This window comes from Oncorhynchus mykiss, chromosome 23 (genome assembly GCF_013265735.2).
Source record: "Oncorhynchus mykiss isolate Arlee chromosome 23, USDA_OmykA_1.1, whole genome shotgun sequence".
NCBI lineage: Eukaryota > Metazoa > Chordata > Actinopteri > Salmoniformes > Salmonidae > Oncorhynchus > Oncorhynchus mykiss.
Window position 1 is genome coordinate 34,677,192 of NC_048587.1, and position 18,323 is coordinate 34,695,514.

Sequence of the window (18,323 nt, forward strand, 5' to 3'; positions counted from 1 at the left end):
CCATTTATTTAAAAAGATACTTGTTTAACAACTGACCCACAGATTTCTTCTTAAAGAATCTTGTAAGAGTCTGCTGACTTCCACAGACTTCAATCTTCCTTTTAATAGGAATTTTCTCAGCTATCTGCAATATGATGGAAGAATGAACAGGTGTTAAACATGGCCTTTGCCAAGTCAATAACTTGCTTGTAACAGATGACATTCATGTTCTGACTATCTCTGAAACTCACTTAGATAATACCTTTGATGGTTATAACATCTACCGAAAAGACAGAAATGCCAACTGGGGCGGTGTTGAGGTCTATATTCAGAACCACATGCCTGTAAAGCTTAGAGATGATCTAATGTTTAATACTGTTGAAGTAATATGGCTACAGGTTCATCTTCTTCACCTAAAGCCCATTCTTGTGGGAAGCTGCTATAGACCACTAAGTGCTAACATATGTGTGAATATGTGTGATATCTGGATAATATGTGTGAAATGCTTGATAATGTATGTGATATCAACAGAGAAGTATATTTTCTGGGTGATTTTAAATATTGACTGGCTCTCATCAAGCTACCCACTCAAGAAAAAACCTTCCAACTGTAACCAGGTCCTGCAACCTGGTTCAGGTGGTCAGTTAACCTACCAGGGTATTTACAAACAGCACAGGAATGGAATCATCAACCTGTATTGATCACATCTTTACTAATGCTGCAGAAATTGGCTTTAAAGCAGTATCCAAATCCATAGGATGTAGTGATCACGAAATAATAGCCATCTAGGAAAACCAAAGTTCCAAAGGATGGGCCTAATATAGTTTTATAAGAGGTCATACAAGACATTTTGTTGGGATTCATATGTTGATGATGTGAAGTATATTTGCTGGTTTGTGGTGCGTAATGAGGAGCAACCAGATGCTGCACTTGACATATTTATGAAATTACTTATTCCAGTTACTAATAAGCACGCAAGCATTAAGAAAATGACTGTAAAAACTGTTAAACCCCCTTGAATTGATGAGGAATTGAAAAATGGTATGGTTGAGAGGGATGAGACAAAAGGTATGGCAAATAAGTCTGGCAGCCCAACTGTACTGCAAATTAAGAAATCATGTGACTAAGCTAAATAAAAATAAACTATACTATGAATCAAAGATGAATGATAGTAAAAATCTTTGGAGCACCTTAAATGAAATTTTGGGGGAAAAACCAACTCAAATCCATCATTCATTGAATCAGATGGCTCATTTATCGCAAAACCCACTGATATTGCCAACTATTTTAATTACTTTTTCATTGGCATGATAAACAAACTTAGGGATGACATGCCAGCAACAAACGCTGACACTACACATCCAAGTATAGTTGACCAAGTTATGAAAGACAAGAATTGTACTTTTGAATTCTGTAAAGTCAGTGTGGAAGAGGTGAAAAAATGTATTGTTGTCTATCAATAATGACAAGCCACCAGGGTCTGACAATCTGGATGGAAAATTACTGAGAATAATAGCGGACGATATTGCCATATCTTCAATTTAAGCCTACTAGAAAAGTGTGTGCCCTCAGGCCTGAAGGGAAGCTAAAGTCATTCCGCTACCCAAGAATAGTAAACCCCCCTTTACTGGTTTAAATAGCCAACTAATCAGCCTGTTACCAACCCTTAGTAAACTTCTGGAAAAAATGGTGTTTGACCAGATTGAACCTTTATTTAACTAAATTGCAGGTGGCTCAGAACAGGGCAGCATGGCTGGCCCTTAAAAGTACACGGAGAGCTAACATTAATGACATGCATGTCAATCTCTCATGGCTAAAAGTGGAAGAGAGATTGACTTCCTCATTACTTGTTTTTGTAAAAGTTGTTGACAAGCTGAATGTGCCGAGCTGTCTGTTTTAAAATACTAGCACACAGCTCGGACACCCATGCATACCCCACAAGACATGCCACCAGAGGTCTCTTCACAGTCCCTATGTCCAGAACAGTACTACGTAGAGCTATGACTACATGAAACTCTATTCCACATCAGGGAACTGATGCAAGCACTAGAATCAGATTGAAAAAGCAGGTAAAAATACACCGTACGGAACAGCGGGGACTGTGAAGTAACACAAACATAGGCAAAGACACATGCATACACACACATCATAACATACGCACTATACATACACGTACACATGGATTTTGCATTGTAGATATGTGGTAGTGGAGTATGGGCCTGAGGGCACACACTTGGTGTGTTGTGAATTCTGTAATGAATGTATTGTAAAAAATAAATGTATTGTTTAACTGCCTTAATTTTGTCAGACCCCAGGAAGAGTAGTTGCTCCCTTGGTTCTTAACACACTCAAACCGGTGCGCCTGGCACGTACTACCAGACCCCGTTAAAGGCACATGTTTTGTCTTGCCCATTCACCTTCTGAATGGCACACATACGCAATCCATGTCTCAATTGTCTCAAGGCAAAAAAATACTTCTTTAGCCTGTCTCCTCCCCTTCATCTACACTGGTTGAAGTGGATTTAACAAGTGACATCAATAAGGGACTATTATTTTCATCATGAGCAAAATGTATTGGTTTCCTACCAAAGTTGCAAAGAAAATGTGGTGAAACATTGTAAGAAACACAAGAGGCCAGCTAAAGGGATAAAAGGGTGTGGCGGCAGTAGCAGGAAGAGCGGCATCTAGTGGGCAACTATGGTACGTTCACACTAATTTACGGTAAATAATGCAAGTGACTTCAATGGTAGATTTTTCTGAACGGGAAAAAAACATCACCAGATTCACAGGGAATACATTACAAAGGGTGAAGAATCAATACTCCAAGCAACAGCTCCTTACTACTTGTTAAACAGAGATAACTGATACTGTATACTGGTTGTTGAGGGTGGAATCTGCGTGGAGGGGTCTTTGGGTGGCTATTGATAATTCTGTTGAATTCCCCATGTCTTACTCATTCATGTCTTACTCATTCAGCTTAGCTTAATTTCTCAGAGATCAAATTATATTTCAACAAGGTAATGTTTCAGGAATGCTAATCTTAAATGTTTCTAACAACAGAAACAATTTCTTTATTGTGCCTTTTGAGGTGGAATGACTCTGTAATGCAATGGATATAATACAGTCCGGTATTAGTGATGACCTGGTTTACCTTCTGTCTTCTAACTCAATCTAACCATACTCTGCTCTGAGCTCCACTATGTCTGCCTGTTTACTGTTCCCTACAGTAGTAACTCAATCTATCCCTGCTGTGCTCTGTGCTCCACTATGTCTGTCTATCAGCCTCCATAGGGAGAATGACTATTGATCCTCTGGAATAGTCTCTCTCTCTGTGGAGGATGTCAGACCTTGCTGTGCCTGCAGTGTAAAGAACTCTGTGGTGGTTGGAATCTAGTCTGTTTGCAAAGCCCCTCTGAAGCACACAACAGAGATCGGAGCTAGGCGGTGGCTGATGGCACTAGGTAGTTGGTTGCATTTTTATATAGCGCTTTCGACAAAGCCTCAAAGCACTTCACATTAGGCCTATATGGGGATAACTCATCCCATTCCACAGCTGACATTTTGTGCCAGAACACTTACCACACATGGTGGCTGAGATGAATGGTATTGGTACGCAATGAAACTGGAAACAGTTGACAGCCCCCATATATCACCTTGGCAGAAGTGCTGGCTCAGCTGGAATGGATCGGGAGTAGTAATACATTATTTATTTTTGATGATGTACTGTACCTTACCATTCTCTGGTTGATGATGTACTGCACCTTACCATTCTCTGGTTGAGGATGTACTGTACCTTACCATTCTCTGGTTGATGATGTACTGTACCTTACCATTCTCTGGTTGATGATGTACTGTACCTTACCATTCTCTGGTTGAGGATGTACTGTACCTTACCATTCTCTGGTTGAGGATGTACTGTACCTTACCATTCTCTGGTTGAGGATGTACTGTACCTTACCATTCTCTGGTTGATGATGTACTGTACCTTACCATTCTCTGGTTGATGATGTACTGTACCTTACCATTCTCTGGTTGATGATGTACTGTACCTTACCATTCTCTGGTTGAGGATGTACTGTACCTTACCATTCTCTGGTTGAGGATGTACTGTACCTTACCATTCTCTGGTTGATGATGTACTGCACCTTACCATTCTCTGGTTGAGGATGTACTGTACCTTACCATTCTCTGGTTGATGATGTACTGTACCTTACCATTCTCTGGTTGAGGATGTACTGTACCTTACCATTCTCTGGTTGAGGATGTACTGTACCTTACCATTCTCTGGTTGATGATGTACTGTACCTTACCATTCTCTGGTTGAGGATGTACTGTACCTTACCATTCTCTGGTTGAGGATGTACTGTACCTTACCATTCTCTGGTTGATGATGTACTGTACCTTACCATTCTATGGTTGATGATGTACTGTACCTTACCATTCTCTGGTTGAGGATGTACTGTACCTTACCATTCTCTGGTTGAGGATGTACTGTACCTTACCATTCTCTGGTTGAGGATGTACTGTACCTTACCATTCTCTGGTTGAGGATGTACTGTACCTTACCATTCTCTGGTTGAGGATGTACTGTACCTTACCATTCTCTGGTTGAGGATGTACTGTACCTTACCATTCTCTGGTTGAGGATGTACTGTACCTTACCATTCTCTGGTTGAGGATGTACTGTACCTTACCATTCTCTGGTTGAGGATGTACTGTACCTTACCATTCTCTGGTTGAGGATGTACTGTACCTTACCATTCTCTGGTTGAGGATGTACTGTACCTTACCATTCTCTGGTTGAGGATGTACTGTACCTTACCATTCTCTGGTTGAGGATGTACTGTACCTTACCATTCTCTGGTTGAGGATGTACTGTACCTTACCATTCTCTGGTTGATGATGTACTGTACCTTACCATTCTCTGGTTGAGGATGTACTGTACCTTACCATTCTCTGGTTGATGATGTACTGTACCTTACCATTCTATGGTTGATGATGTACTGTACCTTACCATTCTCTGGTTGAGGATGTACTGTACCTTACCATTCTCTGGTTGAGGATGTACTGTACCTTACCATTCTCTGGTTGAGGATGTACTGTACCTTACCATTCTCTGGTTGAGGATGTACTGTACCTTACCATTCTCTGGTTGAGGATGTACTGTACCTTACCATTCTCTGGTTGAGGATGTACTGTACCTTACCATTCTCTGGTTGATGATGTACTGTACCTTACCATTCTCTGGTTGAGGATGTACTGTACCTTACCATTCTCTGGTTGATGATGTACTGTACCTTACCATTCTCTGGTTGATGATGTACTGTACCTTACCATTCTCTGGTTGATGATGTACTGTACCTTACCATTCTCTGGTTGATGATGTACTGTACCTTACCATTCTCTGGTTGAGAATGTACTGTACCTTACCATTCTCTGGTTGATGATGTACTGTACCTTACCATTCTCTGGTTGATGATGTACTGTACCTTACCATTCTCTGGTTGATGATGTACTGTACCTTACCATTCTCTGGTTGAGGATGTACTTTACCTTACCATTCTCTGGTTGATGATGTACTGTACCTTACCATTCTCTGGTTGATGATGTACTGTACCTTACCATTCTCTGGTTGAGGATGTACTGTACCTTACCATTCTCTGGTTGATGTACTGTACCTTACCATTCTCTGGTTGAGGATGTACTGTACCTTACCATTCTCTGGTTGATGATGTACTGTACCTTACCATTCTCTGGTTGATGATGTACTGTACCTTACCATTATCTGGTTGATGATGTACTGTACCTTACCATTCTCTGGTTGATGATGTACTGTACCTTACCATTCTCTGGTTGAGGATGTACTGTACCTTACCATTCTCTGGTTGATGATGTACTGTACCTTACCATTCTCTGGTTGAGGATGTACTGTACCTTACCATTCTCTGGTTGATGATGTACTGTACCTTACCATTATCTGGTTGATGATGTACTGTACCTTACCATTCTCTGGTTGATGATGTACTGTACCTTACCATTCTCTGGTTGAGGATGTACTGTACCTTACCATTCTCTGGTTGATGATGTACTGTACCTTACCATTATCTGGTTGATGATGTACTGTACCTTACCATTCTCTGGTTGATGATGTACTGTACCTTACCATTCTCTGGTTGAGGATGTACTGTACCTTACCATTCTCTGGTTGATGATGTACTGTACCTTACCATTCTCTGGTTGATGATGTACTGTACCTTACCATTCTCTGGTTGAGGATGTACTGTACCTTACCATTCTCTGGTTGAGGATGTACTGTACCTTACCATTCTCTGGTTGAGGATGTACTGTACCTTACCATTCTCTGGTTGAGGATGTACTGTACCTTACCATTCTCTGGTTGATGATGTACTGTACCTTACCATTCTCTGGTTGAGGATGTACTGTACCTTACCATTCTCTGGTTGATGATGTCATTACGGCCATTGTGGTCCTCCTGTTTTGTCACCCTGAAGTAGCAGTTCCCGCTTTACACAGAAGGCCTTTTCATTCGTCATGGATGTGTAGATCTATACAGCAGTTGTGTTTTGAAAGATCATTTAATGGGTGGATGCTTAATTTATGTATCATGTAGGTGTACATTTGATTTAACATACCTTTTATCCAGGTTGGCTCATTAAAATACATTTGAAATAGATGTAATACATTTTTCACAACAGATCAGGAGACTTGATAAACAGCATTGCACTGTCTTTGAATTTAAAACCACAAGGGAAAGATTTATTCAAGACCTTGCTTATGGCTGCAATGAAATCACTGTTGACTTGAACTACCAGAGCTAGAGCTTTATACAGGGTCCATTCTTACAGGCCTCTACGGAGAAACATTCCTATTACACTGAAAGTGCACCGGCCTGCAGCAGAGAAAGAACTGGGTTGTATACATCGAGGCCAGGTTTAGATCTCACAGATGGAAAGGTTGCGTCAACGTTTCTAATCAGTTTATCAATGGTTTCATAATAAAAATTCACCTCAGCAGAACAATCAGTTAGAATTGTCTGACTGTTTTCCCACAGACCATTTCAGTTCCATTTTTCCCAGACACAGACAGTAGATGTGGGATGTTCGGAAAGCATAACACGCACGCACGCACAACGGGACTTTATGAAGAGTGTAAACAGAGGTGTGGTATTCAGATATTGTCACAACCAGCCTGTATTGCCTTTTTGATGAAAGTTTGTTATCTGAAGATATTCTGGACTGTCCCTTCACACAGAAGCCTGCCAGCTTGTGTTTGACCATCAATAAGGTTTACAGGCTGACACACATGTTCAATACCAGTCAGTGGTATCATAGGAAACATATAATAAAATATGTGTGATTATGTTATTACTGTACTCCAATATATACCTGTGTCTATTATGATATTATAAAAATGTATCTGTAAGGTTCGTTGACTCCAGTGAGCTAACGATTAGTGAGATGTTGTTGTGGATTTGATGAGGGGAGAGGAGGGAGAGAAAGAGTTGAGGCTCTAAAATGTTTATTTACATTGTTTACAACATTGGAGTAAAACAAGCTTATATTTTGGGTTCTGACAGGGTCCGACAGTTGAACGAACTCATGAGGCATTTATAAGTTATATTCTTTAAGAATCAATGGGTTAGCGGTGCGGTCAGCTGTTTTTCCACCCGCACCCACCTGCAATTGCTAATAACTCATCCACAACCGCCCAACCTATATGTGAAAAAGAGAAAATATGAGGCCTGCACCAGGTCCTAATCCGCTAATTTAGAAAATGCGCTGTAGGCTACAGTCCGAGACGGCAGAAATATTTTTTGACAGGGGGTGTAGGATTTCTTTGGGCCTTTTAGATACTTTTGGTCATGTAGTGTATGTGGACACCTGCTCGTCGAACAGCTCATTACAAAATCAGGGGCATCAATATGGAGTTGGTCCCCCCTTTACTGCTATAACAGCCTCCACTCTTCTGGGAGGGCTTTCCCATAGATGTTGGAACATTGCTGCGGAGATTTGCTGACATTCAGCCACAAGAGCATTAGTGAGGTCGGGCACTGATGTTGTCCGATTAGGCCTGGCCTCACAGTGGGCGTTCCAATTCATCCCAAAGGTGTTAGACAGGGTTGAGGTCAGGGCTCTGTGTAGTCCAGTCAAATTCTTCCACACCGATCTCGACGAACCACTTCTGTATGGACCTCGCTTTGTGCACGGGGGCATTGTCATGCTGAAACAGGTTGGAAGCACAGAATCGTCTTGAATGTCATTGTATGCTGTAGCGTTAAGATTTCCCTTCACTGGAACTAAGGCGCCTAGCCCGAACCATAAAAAACAGCCCCAGACCATTATTCCTCCTCCACTAAACTTTACAGTTGGTACTATGCATAGAGTTCTCCTGGCATGCGCCAAACCCAGATTTGTCCGTCGGACTGCCAGATGGTGAAGCATGATTCATCACTCCAGAGAACGCGTTTCCACTGCTCCAGAGTCCAATGGCGGCGAACTTGTCAATCACTTATTAAAGACTTGCAGCAAGACACAACCCACTGTGCAAAAACTGACTGAATCAATGTGGAAAACTGATTGTATTTGCAAAAAGTCCTCAACGTAAGGAAATTGTGTTTTTTTCACCAAACCTTTAACCTAAATCCAATGACATGGTGACAACTCAACCAAATGTCAATCTAAATAAAATAAAATAACATTTTATTGGTCATATACACACACATATTTTGGGGCGGCAGGTAGCCCAGTGGTTAGAGCGTTGGGCCAGTAACCGAAAGGTTGCTAGAGCGAATCCCTGAGCTGACAAGATAAACATCTATCATTCTGCCTCTGAACAGGGCAAGGTTGTAATTGTAAATAAGAATTTGTTCTTAACTGACTTGCCTAGTTAAATAAAGATATACATGTGTTTAGCAGATGTTATTGCGGGTGTAGCTAAATCCTTGCGCTTCTAGCTCCGACAGTGCAGTAATATCGAACAATTCCACAATTCAAACAACATCGAACAATTCCCAATACACACAAATCTAGTAAAGGAATGGAATTAAGAATATAAAAATATATGGACGATGGGTAAATTATGAGATGAGATGGGTAAATTATGAAAGGTTCTAGTGTTCTATTTATTAAAGTGGCCAGTGATTTTAAGTATATGTATATAGACAGCAGCCTCTCTGTGTTAGTGATGGCTATTTAACAGTCTGATGGCCTTGAGATAGAAGCTGTTTTTCCGTCTCTCTGTCTCAGCTTTGATTCACCTGTACTGACCTCGCCTTCTGGATGGTAGCGGGGTGAACAGGCAGTGGCTTGGGTGGTTGATGTCCTTGATGATCCTTTTGGCCTTCCTGTGACATCGGGGGTGCTGTAGGTGTCCTGGAGGGCAGGTAGTTTGTTGGGCAGACCGGTGATGCGTTGGGCAGACCGCACTACCCTCTGGAGAGTCTTGTGGTTGCAGGTGGTGCATTGGCCGCATCAAGCGCTGATACAGCCCGACAGGATGCTCTCGATTGTGCATCTGTAAAAGTTTGTGAGGATTATAGGTGTTGCGCCTTCTTCACCACACTGTCTTTCTGAGTTGACCATTTCAGTTTGTCAGTGATGTGTACGCCGAAGAACGTGAAGCTTTCCACCTTCTCCACTACAGTCCCGTCGACGTGGATAGGGGGGTGCTCCCTCTGCTGTTTCCTGAAGTCCACGATCATCTACTTTATTTTGTTGATGTTGAGTGAGATGTTGTTTTCTTGGCACCACACTCCCAGAGCCCTCACCTCCTCCCTGTAGGCTGTCTCATCATTGTTGGTAATCAAGCCTACTACTGTTGTGTCATCTGCAAACTTGATGATTGAGTTGGAGGCGTGCTTGGCCACGCAGTCCTGGGTGAACAGGGAGTACAGGAGGGGACTGAGCACGCACCCTTGTGGGGCCCCAGTGTTGAGGTTCAGCGGGGTGGAGGTGTGGTTTCCTACCTTCACCACCTGGGGTGAAATGACGTCTGTGCCAAGTGGGAATGGTGTATGAATCATTAGACTCAAGCAGTGTGTGTGAGTGTGCGTGCTGACAGCAATCAGAGCCCACTCTCACTCTCTTTTGTGTGTTTCAGCATGTTATTGTAAAACCGAACAAGCCTCCAGTCATAATGACCTCTGTTGCTGGCACCATGGCAACAAGGGCACTTTCTGACCGATCAGACCTTTTCAGGAAGTTATTGATTGGTCAGATGGTTACCGAAACAGTGATGGGCCAGACATATACAGTAACATTGATTGTCCAGAACGCAAATGTAACCCACATGGAGTTTAAATATTTAGTACAATCTCTATTTTAGGCCCCACCTACAGGCCTAGAGATTAGTTTAGAACCAAGCTCACTTCTGTAAAGGCTTCAGTCCTCTGCTTGTTCAGTTGGCTATATTGGTGAAGTACTAGCTACAGTATATTGATTAAGGCCTGCTCCTTTGCAGATCATTCAAATTGTATGAGTACATTATCTTTCTAGCAGATTCTGTTCAACTATAAATTATCTAGTGATAAGCAAGCGATATGTGAAGTAGGGCTAGGGTCAACACGTGTGTGTGTGTATATCTCATCATGTTGCTGGGGTTTACACCGGTCCAAACAGAGGTGAAACAAAATGGCAGTACTGCCTACAAACACATGACCTTGTCCCTGTATCTACATAAAGCCGGGCTTTGTGTGTGTGTGTGTGTGTGTGTGTGTGTGTGTGTAGGATGGTGAAGACTGGATCAGTATCCATGTAGCACTAGTGTGTAGGGGAAACAGTGGTTTGTGCAGACATTTCTCTGGACTCACTGTCTCACACTGGAGATAAGCTCATAAGCAATTGCATGTTGGAGGTCTCTCTTTCACTGTCTATCTTGTTCTTTCTCTCTATCCCTCTCCATCTCTCTCTCTCCACCCTCCTTCACTCTGCCCCATCTCTCTTTCTCTGTCTCACTCTCTCCCCAATCTCTTTTTCTTTGTCTCCCCCTCCCCTGCTCTCCTTCTCTCTCATTACATAATGGAAAGCCTTTCCTTAATGGAAAGCCCTGGTATGTAATTCATCTGTCTGTGATGGTATCAGGTCCCCTTGTTAGTCTCCCCGTGTCTTGTCCTCACGGTCTATAATGTCCTTGGGATCTGAGGGAGAGACTACCAGAAACCCCTATAGTCCCCTGAGATATCCCTAACCTTTACTGAGAGAGAACCCACCTCTACTTCCAGACAGCACTAGATTAGTGATGCATCAATACCCCTCATCCTCGCCTTTCTTCCTGTCTTCTACCTCTTCCCTCCCTCCCTGTTGGTGTGTTATCATGGTGCTGCACTTTTTGACAACTGCTGTTGTCAAAAGGGCTATATGAAATACATTTGATTGATTGACCGTGGTTCAGCCTTCACAGCGCAAGGCAATGTTTACAGAAGGCAGAAAATGCTATCCCAAACTAAATAGTATTATTTGTGTTTACCCTTTATTTAACTAGGCAAGTCAGTTGAGAACAAATTCTCATTATAAGTTTTGATATTAGTTGGTAGGTGTCTTTAATTCAACATTGTGTTTTGATGTTTTTCTAATACCTTTTAAGACTTTTTCCGGGTGATGTTTAGTGCTCATGGGTCCTTTAACATGGAAATGACCTCTGTGGTGCACATTGTTATATACATATCGTTCTATTTGTCGTCATCGCATCAATTCAGGCAATTTATCACAATATAGATTTTTGTCCGTATCATCCAGCTCTAATTCAGACCTTTGTCAATGTGGACAGTCAGTATGTTCTATTCAGACCACGGTTCATTCTCTCCCTCTCCATCAATGTGCTCTTATTCTATTTTCTGACTCTTTTCTCTGTCAATGTGTTATCATCACTCTGATTAGCCACCCACAGTTCCAGAACCAGACCAGTCATACTGTTGGAGGAAAGAAAAGAAAATGGCTACAAATAATAAAAGTATATCTTGTGAAAATAAATGTGAGTAGTGTTATTTATGTGCTGTATGTCTAAACCTGTATCTCCTCTTTCTACTTATTCTCCTCTCCAGAGCAGTGTAGCCTGGGAGTAGCGATTCAGCCCGTCATGCCAGCGAGACAGGAAGTGTGTGTGTGAGCCCGACCAGTCCGGTGGGCTGCGCGGGGATGAACATGCCACTGCACCAGATCTCTGTCATCCCCCGTGATGTCACTTCCTCCCGGGTCAGCGGCAGCGGAAAGTCCAAGGACAAGGACAAACAGGTAGGGTCAAAGATCATGGTCTAGTGGGGTGTTTAGGAGGGGGACACCGTTTGGTATGACATGTTTTTTGGCAGGATGACACACTTTCTTAAACAGACTAATAGCAAGATCCATTGTGGACCACACCTTGTCATGTTTTAATACCGGTTCGGTGTAGCTGTGATTCCAGGAACTCCACAAAGACAGATTGGGGTGTGTGCTTGTGCGTGTGTGTGAGTAGAGAACAGCTCACAGTTCATCACAGTAAAGTCCCCACTGCTAAGCTGAAGTGGTTTAATGTGGAGAAGCTTTCAGTTTGTGGACGGTTTTGTGCTACTATGCTGAGTTGGACGGTCACAAGAGGATGTGTGTAGTGTGTTGCTTGCCATTTTGTGGATGTACTACGCAGCGCACAGACCCCCTCGCTCACTCAACTTTGTGGAGATACATTGAGTTTTCTTGTAGGCCTTTTATGCGGGGAAACAGTGAAGCCATCTGTGTAGCCTATTCCCTATTTCTGTTTATGAGTCTTTTATTGAACAATGTGAAACAATTTTGTGTCTGTTAGCTGCTTTTCATTAAATCAAGCATAGCTGTTCTTTTTATGGCCTAAAATAAATGTGTTCATATAGGCATAAATGATCTACATGCTATAGCGTACCGAATTTTGTTCAGTAATGAAAATAAAACATTTTAATGCAGAAAAAAATGGATCTGGTAAAAGGCTGACATTTGGAGGTTTCAATAAATAAAAAATACTCTGTCACATGACTATAGAAATGGAAACATTGTGATTTTAGAGACACAAAGTAACAATAGCCTATGATCTGTAATGGGCTCTCACCATCATTATCATTATTCACATCGTTCCAATTCAATCAAGTCACAATTATCAGCTTTGGTATTGACATCAGTGAGCAGGCTTTCAGAGAGAGGAGAGACACATGAGTAGGCCTATCTACTGAAAATAAACATTATAATGAAATTCAGACCACAGAAATCCAATGTTTATATAAAATGTCTGCCTTTTACCCTACATGTAACAGTCTAAGTCAATTTAATGTAGGAAAACATCACAAAATCCATTTGGCCTGTGTCGTTTCATTGAGTCTCATTATGATACGGAAAACGTAGCATATTTCAAAACAACAGAATACCAGATTTTGAGTTTACTGTGTAGGCCATTATATCAAATATTAATCCGAGGTACAACTTTAAGGCAAAGACATCTTTTAAAACTTTTTTGATATTCACCTCATGTCTTTATAATATGAATGAAAATGTAGTCTTTTGTTTTGAAATCACTAACGTTATTTGTCCATCTCTCCAATTTGTTCCCACTTTCAATCAAAAAATACAGTGCTAAAAATACAGAAAGTATTCGGCCCCCTTGAACTTTGCGACCTTTTGCCACATTTCAGGCTTCAAACATATAGATATAAAACTGTATTTTTTTGTGAAGAATCAACAACAAGTGGGACACAATCATGAAGTGGAACGACAGTTATTGGATATTTCAAACTTTTTTAACAAATCAAAAACTGAAAAATTGGGCGTGCAAAATTATTCAGCCCCCTTAAGTTAATACTTTGTAGCGCCACCTTTTGCTGCGATTACAGCTGTAAGTCGCTTGGGGTATGTCTCTATCAGTTTTGCACATCGAGAGACTGACATTTTTTCCCATTCCTCCTTGCAAAACAGCTCGAGCTCAGTGAGGTTGGATGGAGAGCATTTGTGAACAGCAGTTTTCAGTTCTTTCCACAGATTCTCGATTGGATTCAGGTCTGGACTTTGATTTGGCCATTCTAACACCTGGATATGTTTATTTTTGAACCATTTCATTGTAGATTTTGCTTTATGTTTTGGATCATTGTCTTGTTGGATGACAAATCTCCGTCCCAGTCTCAGGTCTTTTGCAGACTCCATCAGGTTTTCTTCCAGAATGGTCCTGTATTTGGCTCCATCCATCTTCCCATCAATTTGAACCATCTTCCCTGTCCCTGCTGAAGAAAAGCAGGCCCAAACCATGATGCTGCCACCACCATGTTTGACAGTGGGGATGGTGTGTTCAGCTGTGTTGCTTTTACGCCAAACATAACGTTTTGCATTGTTGCCAAAAAGTTCAATTTTGGTTTCATCTGACCAGAGCACCTTCTTCCACATGTTTGGTGTGTCTCCCAGGTGGCTTGTGGCAAACTTTAAACAACACTTTTTATGGATATCTTTAAGAAATGGCTTTCTTCTTGCCACTCTTCCATAAAGGCCAGATTTGTGCAATATACGACTGATTGTTGTCCTATGGACAGAGTCTCCCACCTCAGCTGTAGATCTCTGCAGTTCATCCAGAGTGATGATGGGCCTCTTGGCTGCATCTCTGATCAGTCTTCTCCTTGTATGAGCTGAAAGTTTAGAGGGACGGCCAGGTCTTGGTAGATTTGCAGTGGTCTGATACTCCTTCCATTTCAATATTATCGCTTGCACAGTGCTCCTTGGGATGTTTAAAGCTTGGGAAATATTTTTGTATCCAAATCCGGCTTTAAACTTCTTCACAACAGTATCTCGGACCTGCCTGGTGTGTTCCTTGTTCTTCATGATGCTCTCTGCGCTTTTAACGGACCTCTGAGACTATCACAGTGCAGGTGCATTTATACGGAGACTTGATTACACACAGGTGGATTGTATTTATCATCATTAGTCATTTAGGTCAACATTGGATCATTCAGAGATCCTCACTGAACTTCTGGAGAGAGTTTGCTGCACTGAAAGTAAAGGAGCTGAATAATTTTGCACGCCCAATTTTTCAGTTTTTGATTTGTTAAAAAAGTTTGAAATATCCAATAAATGTTGTTCCACTTCATGATTGTGTCCCACTTGTTGTTGATTCTTCACAAAAAAATACAGTTTTATATCTTTATGTTTGAAGCCTGAATTGTGGTAAAAGGTCGCAAAGTTCAAGGGGGCCGAATACTTTCGCAAGGCACTGTATGCATGAGAAATTCACAAGACTATAACATTGGAATGTAGTAAAGTGCCACCCAACCCTGGCTTGAGGACACTCCGGAGAAGCCATTGAATGAAATGCATTACAAGGAAATAAAGCTTTTTTTGCTTTTGAACCTGTTTAAAAATGCTATAGGCCAACATTTTTACCCGGCATAGTTTGGACTATCCTTTTCGTAACGTATGAGACATTCTAGAAAAACCATGTGTGCTATCACAACAGCTGTTCACTTTACTGTCATTCTGGAAATAATTTTCTGAATCAGATGATGATTTGTTGAAAAGGGGTTCAAGTTCGATGTCTGTCTAATCTCACAGATTAATGCTTACTATATTGATAGGCAAACAACACTGCCATTAATACACGGATTGAAAAGTGTTTTATTTCAGCACGATTTTGGACAAGTAGAATGTTTTAGAATGTATTAACATTTTACAATCCCATGAGGCCCAGAATACAGTTCTAGTTTTAGGAGGTCATACTTAAATGTAAAATAATAATATGCACACAAACTAAAGAAAACTATTTTAGTATTCTTTTAACTTAAGATTCTCACAAAGACAGGCACACAGTCCAGACAGACAAACAGTACAGTAGGCTATACATTGCACAAGAAGAGTATAGGCTATTTTAAGAGATTTAACTGAATTAATGCAAATGTACGCCGTATGCTGCTAATTAACAATAACTATGTCCAATTGATTACCTTTGAAACTATCCTCTTTGAACTGCCGGATCTGAATAATAGTCCAGCAATCGAATTGCAAATCGTTCATATGCTAATAATCCAAATATTCTGCTTAAAAAGATCTTGCACTGCTACCCTCAGCATTCATTATTCTTACACGGAACCCATACTGGCTGCGCGCATGTGCCATCGTGCATAAGTATATTTTGTCCCCCTACGCCAAACGCGATCATGACACGCAGGTTAAAATATCAAAACAAACTCTGAACCAATGACATTCATTTGGGAACAGGTCGAAAAGCATTAAACATTTATGGCAATTTAGCTAGTTAGCATGCACTTGCTAGCTAATTTCTTCTATTTAGCTAGTTTGCTGTTGCTGCTGCTCGGCCATGGAAACCCATTTCATAAAGCTCCCGACGATCAGTTCTTGTGTTGACGTTGCTTCCAGAGGCAGTTTGGAACTCCGTAGCGAGTGTTGCAACCGAGGACAGATGTTTTTATGCGCTTCAGTACTCGGAAGTCTCGTTCTGTGAGCTTGTGTGGCCTACCACTTCGCGGCTGAGACGTTGTTGCTCCTAGACGTTTCCACTTAACAATAGCTGCACTTACAGTTGACTGGAGCAGCTCTAGCAGGGAAGAAATTTGATGAACTGACTTGTTTGAAAGGTGGCATCCTATGACAGTGCCACGTTGAAAGTCACAGAGCTCTTCCATTCTACTGACAATGTTTTGCTATGGAGATTGCATGGCTGTGTGCTCGATTTTATACACCTGTCAGTCAGCAAAGGGTGTGGCTGAAATAGCTGAATCCACTCATTTGAACGGGTGTCCAAATACTTTTGTATTTATATAGTGTTCTTGTGCATCTGCTTGTGTGTATAGAGGCTCCACTGTTAAGCTGAAGTGGTTTAATACGGAGAAGCTTTCAGTTTGTAGTTGTTTTCGTGCTACAAATTGGAAAGCTGCCGCAGTCATCCCCCTCTTCAAAGGGGGAGACACCCTGGACCCAAACTGTTACAGACCTATATCCATCCTGCCCTGCCTATCTAAGGTCTTCAAAAGCCAAGTCAACAAACAGGTCACTGACCATCTCGAATCCCACTGTACCTTCTCCGCTGTGCAATCTGGTTTCCGAGCCGGTCACGGGTGCACCTCAGCCACACTCAAGGTACTAAACAATATCATAACCGCCATCGATAAAAGACAGTACTGTGCAGCCGTCTTCATCGACCTTGCCAAGGCTTTCGACTCTGTCAATCACCATATTCTTATCGGCAGACTCCGTAGCCTCGGTTTTTCGGATGACTGCCTTGCCTGGTTCACCAATTACTTTGCAGACAGAGTTCAGTGTGTCAAATCGGAGGGCATGCTGTCCGGTCCTCTGGCAGTCTCTATGGGGGTGCCACAGGGTTCAAACTCTCCTTCCAGACTCATATCAAACATCTCCAATCGAAAATCAAATCAAGAGTCGGCTTTCTATTCCGCAACAAAGCCTCCTTCACTCACGCCGCCAAGCTTACCCTAGTAAAACTGACTATCCTACCGATCCTCGACTTCGGCGATGTCATCTACAAAATGGCTTCCAACACTCTACTCAGCAAACTGGATGCAGTCTATCACAGTGCCATCCGTTTTGTCACTAAAGCACCTTATACCACCCACCACTGCGACTTGTATGCTCTAGTCGGCTGGCCCTCGCTACAAATTCGTCGCCAGACCCACTGGCTCCAGGTCATCTACAAGTCCATGCTAGGTAAAGCTCCGCCTTATCTCAGCTCACTGGTCACGATGGCAACACCCATCCGTAGCACGCGCTCCAGCAGGTGTATCTCACTGATCATCCCTAAAGCCAACACCTCATTTGGCCGCCTTTCGTTCCAGTACTCTGCTGCCTGTGACTGGAACGAATTGCAAAAATCGCTGAAGTTGGAGACTTTTATCTCCCTCACCAACTTCAAACATCAGCTATCTGAGCAGCTAACCGATCGCTGCAGCTGTACATAGTCTATTGGTAAATAGCCCACCCATTTTCACCTACCTCATCCCCATACTGTTGTTATTTATTTACTTTTCTGCTCTTTTGCACACCAATATCTCTACCTGTACATGACCATCTGATCATTTATCACTCCAGTGTTAATCTGCAAAATTGTAATTATTCGCCTACCTCCTCATGCCTTTTGCACACATTGTATATAGACTCCCCCTTTGTTTTCTACTGTGTTATTGACTTGTTAATTGTTTACTCCATGTGTAACTCTGTGTTGTCTGCTCACACTGCTATGCTTTATCTTGGCCAGGTCGCAGTTGTAAATGAGAACTTGGTCTCAACTAGCCTACCTGGTTAAATAAAGGTGAAATAAAATAAAAAAATAAAAATACAAATGCTGAGCCATAAGGTCACACGGGAGGATGAGTGTGTGTA

The 18,323-nt window shown here is 41.9% G+C and overlaps 1 protein-coding gene across 4 annotated transcripts in view; it reads left to right on the top strand.

The window, feature by feature from the left end:
• LOC110502638 (E3 ubiquitin-protein ligase MARCHF8) overlaps positions 1-18,323 on the top strand; it is a 133,423-nt gene that overhangs the window by 17,993 nt on the left and 97,107 nt on the right. For all 4 annotated transcript variants that reach the window (XM_036960313.1, XM_021580841.2, XM_021580843.2 and 1 more), the window contains exon 2: positions 12,038-12,227. In XM_036960313.1, coding sequence (XP_036816208.1) covers positions 12,132-12,227 — 96 coding nt within the window. In that variant the 5' untranslated portion in view covers positions 12,038-12,131. The remainder of the gene's footprint in view (positions 1-12,037; positions 12,228-18,323) is intronic.